General features: G+C 47.5%; 1 protein-coding gene across 1 annotated transcript in view; it reads right to left on the bottom strand.

The window, feature by feature from the left end:
* The window catches only part of SLC24A4 (solute carrier family 24 member 4), a 218,705-nt gene that overhangs the window by 154,162 nt on the left and 58,543 nt on the right, over positions 1-6,000 (bottom strand). The window contains 1 exon segment of the mRNA XM_007944500.1: positions 5,007-5,028. Within this exon segment, the coding sequence (XP_007942691.1) occupies positions 5,007-5,028 (22 nt within the window).

The following is a 6,000-nucleotide window of genomic DNA, read 5'->3' as shown; positions in this document are numbered from 1 at the left end:
AATGTCATGAGACAAAGTGTATGTGAACTGCTGTATGGAAAGTGAATTTGCTCAGTAAATCTTCACCCAAATCACAATTAAAAAAAAAAAAAAAAAGAGTATGAGAATGGTTCAGGACCAGGCAGTATTTAATTCTGTTGTACACAGGGTCTCTACGAGTCAGCTCTGATTCGACAACACCTAACAACAGCAACAATAAATCACTTCTTAAATTCAAGTCCACCTAGTAGATGAAACACCACCTTAAGCACTTTCTGATCATGACAGCCTATGAGTGTTATAATTCTGTGGAAGATTGAGAGCTGCCACCAATTCCTCCCACGTCTATATGCAACATGCCCTTTTGTAATGTGACTACTCCAGCCAGCAAAAAGCCAAGTTATTCCTCCACCCCTGAATCTGGGCTTGACTGTGTGACCTGTTTTAGCCAGTGGGGCATGAGCAAACATGACATAAGAAGAGGCTTGAAAAACACACATTGGAACTTTTCCCCTTTTCCTGTGAGGAACTCTTCCACCACCACAGCAACAAGCTTGAGCTAGCCTGCTGGATGATGAGACATCTGACCATGGTCTTGCCAACAAGCCAAAAGCCAGGCCATCAGAGACCATCCAGCCCCAGCCAGGCAACCTCAGATTAGAAGATTCACTCAGCCAACTCACAGGACTGTAAGAAATACTCATCATGTGTTGTTTTAAGCTACTAGGTACAGAGTGCTTTGTTACACAGCAAAATCTGACTGATACAAACTCCCTTTTAAAAGACACAGTAACTGAAGCTCAAAATACTAAGGTTTGGCCAACAAAGACCTGGCTAGAATATGCAGTGTTGTTGTTATGTGCCGTCAAGTCGGACCCGACTCATAGCAACCCCTCCTTGGGTTTTCGAGGCAGTATCACTACGGAAATAGATTGCCCCATCTTCCTTCTGAGGAGTGGCTGGTGGGTTTGAACCGCCAGCCTTCTGGTTAGCAGTCAAGTGCCTTAGCCACTATGCTACCAGAGCTCCCAGAATATGCAGTAGTGGGATTTAAAACACAATAGTCTAGCAATAGTCTGCCCTTTACCAAGCTTTCTGGTTCCCTAGTGCTGCTTGAAAAGAATATACCATAAATGGGATGGCCTTAACAAACAGGAGTTTATTCTCTTACGGTTTAGAGGGTTTAAGTCCAAGTTCAAAGTGTCAGGCTCTAGGGGCTGGGTGAAAGCCCCTTAGCCTTGGGATTCAACTCTGCCTCCAGCTCCCAGCCCACTGAAGCTAGAGGCTTTTCTTCACTCAGACAGCTGCTGGCTGCTGAGGCTGCCAAGCCCAAAGTTGACAAGTAAAAGGGCACAGTACCAATGTTAGCAAACCACACGGCAGACCATTAACTGAAGTCCATTGTAAGTCCCAAGGTCGGCAGAGCATGTCAGGCTGCTGAATAACAACATGGCTACATGCAGGGTCCAAGCGTGCCATAAACTAGAGACCATACTCAAAGCTGCTTCTTATATATGGGAAGCAGACCACACCCCAAAGGCAGCTACTCAGCTGCCTGTGGCAGATCCCACCATGGAGCTGATTGGCAGTCCCATCATGGGGAATAACTACCACCAGCTGCCCAGCCACTCAACCAGACCCATCCAAGGTAACATACAAATTTAACTACCACAGAAGATGTACATCCAGAATGCTACTTGGAAGTGAGGATGACAAGACTTCATCTCATATACTCTGGACATATTATCAGCAGGGACGACTCCTTGGGGAAGGACACCATGCTTGGTCAAGTAGAAGGGCAGTGAAAAAGAGGAAGTCCCTCAACAAGAGAGACTGACTGACACAGTGGCTACAACAACGGGCTCAAATATAGCAATAGTGAGGTTGGTGCAGGACCACGCAGTGTTTCATTCTGTGGTACATGGGGTCGCTTAGAGTCAGTGGGGTCACTATGAGTCGGAACCAACTGGACGGCATCTAACAACAAGAAGAAGAAGACATCTGAGAGGAGGTGTTCAGGAGGCCACTGGAAATTGGAGCCTGGAGCTCATGGCAGTAAGATGACCAAAGGCAAGCTGAGGGGTGGTCAGTGAGTAGCCCTGCTGGGTAACTCACCCCTCCCGCAGCCTCCCACCACCCCCAGGACATGTGTGTCCCTCGATGTCAGCATATACTCTCGAGCAGCTGAACCCACAAGCACTACATCTAGCCAGGGGTCAACTTACTTGAAACTAAACATGTTTCAAAATGGGTCACCACCACTTGCTCTTTGGATGGAAAAAAAAAGAGACAGAGACAGACAGAAAAAGAGAGAGAGAAGCTCTATCCCAGTTGAATACTGTTGAATGCATTTAACTCTTTGAAGAGAACATCTTTTTATTTTCCAGTTCCCTACACAGTATTTCCACCTTACGCCCCCTCCAGGCAGCACTGAAACAAGTCGTTTTCGGAAAAGGAGAATTTTCTAATAAAGAACCACTTCAATTTCTCCCTCCACTACATCCTTGCTGCCAGTGCAAGCCTTCCAGGAGCTATTCCCTGAAGGTAACTGACTGAAAACAAACATTTACTCAGACTTAGTTTGTGCTTTGTGGAGGTCTACCTGTGAGACTTCCCCTCTTCTTATTTCATTCCCCCAACGTCAGCCTAAAACCAGTTGCCTTGAAGCAAGTCAGTCCTGCCTCATGGCTGCCCCATATGTGTGTCAGAGTGGGACTGGGTTCTCAAGGACAGATCCTTCAAAAACAGATCACCAGGCCATTCTTCCAAGGCACCTCTGGGTGGACTCACACCACCACCATTTCAGTCAGCATCCAAGTGCAGCAAGCATTCGTATTCCCCAAGGATTCCATAGACAGCCCAAGGCAGGTCGAAACCAACTTCCTTCACCGTCACAATTCTGACATGCAACCTGCATTACCATAGTTAAGCTTCCTAACTGAGATTGAATTAAGCTGACTGATTTCTGTTTTCACACAAGGATATCCAATTCCTTCTTGTATACAAGCTCCTGGTCAGATCCTTATTTATTGGAGAAGTTCTTTCTAGATGTTCTTGTGTCGAATCCAGCCAGGGATAAGCCTCATTTTATCCTTCCCAGAACGTCCATTAAATTGAATTGGACTTCGCTGATGAAAGAGCTTGAGTACATCTCCAGGACTGAGAAATGAGTGGCTTTATCAAACTACCACACATTAAGGTCACAAATACGACTGAGTAAATACAAATGAAGTAACTCCATTCAACCTCAATTGAAGCAAATGCCTCACCTCTGGTTACCTGAGAAACCAGAAAATTCATTCAGCCTGTGCAGCGCCTTCTCTGTACGGTGTGGGTTTTGAAGGGTTTTAGCTTAGTGTTAGGTCCTCAGGGCCACACAGCCATGATGTACGTGTCCTGGTGAACAGCACACACCTGGGTGATCAGGTAGCGAGAGACACAGAGGGAGAGAAGCCAGAGGAGAGGAGAGGGGCCAGATCCCAGAGAGGATGGAACAGTCCCCACTGTGGAGTCTGGACGTCATCTTGTATCCATGGGGACCCACTGAAGCCTTTCAAGGGAAAGACACGGTCCTGCTGCTACAATTTACTATTTGCTACAGGCCCTGGGTCATGTGACTTATATGCATTCATTCCTCTAATGATTTGTTGTTGTTGTTGCCTAGTTGATTTTGACTCATAGCAGTGACCCTACATACAACAGAATAAAACACTGCCTGGTCCTGAGCCATCCCCACAATCATTGCCATGTTTGAGGCCATCACTGCAGCCAGTGTGCTAATCCATCTCGTTGAGGGTCTTCCCCGTTTTTGCTGACCCTCTACTTTACCAAGCATGATACTCTTCTCCAGGAACCGGTCCCTCCTGACAATATGACCAAACTAGAAGAGATGAAGTCTGACTTCTAAGAAGCATTCTGACTGTACTTCTTCCAAGATAGATTTCTTCATTCTTCTAGCAGTCCACGGTACGTTCAATATTTTTCACCAATACCACAATTCAAATTCATCAACTCTTCTAAGGTCTTCCTTATTCATTGTCCAGCTCTCAAATGCACAGGAAGCTACTGAAAATACTATGACTTGGGTCAGGCACAACTTAGTCTTTAAAGTGACATCTTTGTTTTTAACACTTCAAAGAGGTCTCTCTTTTTTTTTTTTTTTTTTTTTAATTGTGATGTGGGTGAAAGTTTACAGAGCAAATTCACTTTCCATACAGCAGTTCACACACATGTTGTCTCATGACATTGACTATAATTTACCCCAAAGCAACAGCTCCCCTCCTACTTCCTCCCAATAGTTACCTCTTCCTCAAAGAGGTCTTTTGTAGCAGATTTGCCCAAAGCAATGTCATTTGATTTCTTGACTGCTGCTTTTATAGGTATTGATTGTGGATCCAAGTAAAATGAAATCCTTGACAACTTCAAACTTTTCTCCATGTCCATGTCTAATGATTTACATGCATCAATTTCTCTAACAGAAGGAGTCATGGTGGCACAGAGGTTAAGCACTCATCTGCTAACTGAAAGGTTGGTGGATCAAAACCCTTACCTCCCTGGGGTCTTTGTTCACTGAAGCCTTTTGGGGGCAGCCAATATGCTATTCCGGCTGCCCCACCCCCACAGCACTCTGGGTCCCCTCACCCTGCTAAAGACTTGGCAATCTGCTTCCATAAAGATTTACAGCCTTGGAAACACCGCAGGGACAGTTCTACTCTGTCCCATGGGGCCACTATGAGTCGGAATTGACTCAACGGCACCTAACAACCACAACAATTCCTCTAATCCTCACAACAACCCACGTACTGTCTGTCATCACCACCCCAACTTTACAGCCAAGGAAACAGAGACAGAGAAAGGTCAAGTTCGCCAGCCAGTTAGTGAAGGATCCCAGGTTCCAATTCACAAGTTGAGCTTCAGGGCCTGTGCTCTCACCATGAAGCTGTGCTACACGTGGCAAAAGCCCACAGGGTGGGTGCTCATTCTGGTTTTCAGGAGAGAAAAACCTAAGAAGATGTCCCATTCATGACACCAGAGCGCCATGTTTTCTGCCTGGGCTGGATGTGTGCAAGCCAAGTATGCCATGCGGCTTGGCCCTCACACGTTTCAGTGACCTGTGGACACCCACAAACATCAACAAACAGCTACAGAGCCCAAGGAGGGCGAGTGAGGGTGCCACCAGGAACCACACGTGCAGTGAGCTACCCCCCTCAGGACACCCTCTGCTGGCCAATTCACAGGGCCAATGACATTCAAGAGGTCTTTGTGGGGCTTCTGGCTAGAGAATGGATGCAGACCCTCAAAAGCATGAGAGCAGAGCCCCACCCAGATACCCCTGCACCCAGGACAGGGAACACCTCCAGGCCTGGCAAACCGGAGCTTCCCACTCAGTCCTTCCCCTCCCAAGCCCAGCCGTGGCCTCCAGGATTTGGGCAAAGAGTATGTCAAAATGGGGCCCACATGGACTTCTGCATGAACAGAACATGCTCTTGCAGGTGAACATGCCAGAGTACACACCTGGAGGCTGAGGACCCGGGCTCTGGACTGGCTTTTGAGGCTTTAAGCCAGCCATGTGGTCTCTCTGGACTCAGACACTCTGAGAAGCGACTCACCGGGCCACTGTCAGCATCCTTGTGAAGTGTCTATGCATGTGACCTATGGAGCCTCCCCACCACCACCTGCCCTCCCTCCATTTCCTCCTCCTGCCTCCCTAACCCCAGTGCAGCCACACTCATCTCCGTGCTGTTCCTCCACCAGCCAGGCCCTCTCCTGCTGCCTTCAGGCCCAGGCTCTGGTTGACCCTCAGTGTCTGCAAGCCTATCTCCTTACTTCCTTCAAGTATTTGCTCCATAAGGCTGCCACACCCCAACCTACTGTGGGGCCCCTCACTCTGCTAACTTTCCCCATGGCACCTAACATCTTCTAGGATCTTATGACTCAAAGTGTGATCTAGGGACCAATATCATCAGTATCACGTGGGGTCTTGTTAGAAAGACACCCAGGCCCCATCTCAGACTACTGAGT

Source organism: Orycteropus afer, unplaced genomic scaffold, assembly GCF_000298275.1.
Source record: "Orycteropus afer afer isolate SDZICR_OR568_19922 unplaced genomic scaffold, OryAfe1.0 scaffold00127, whole genome shotgun sequence".
Taxonomy (NCBI): domain Eukaryota; kingdom Metazoa; phylum Chordata; class Mammalia; order Tubulidentata; family Orycteropodidae; genus Orycteropus; species Orycteropus afer.
Note: the sequence above shows the minus strand (reverse complement) of the source record. Positions and strands in the feature narration are given on the sequence as shown.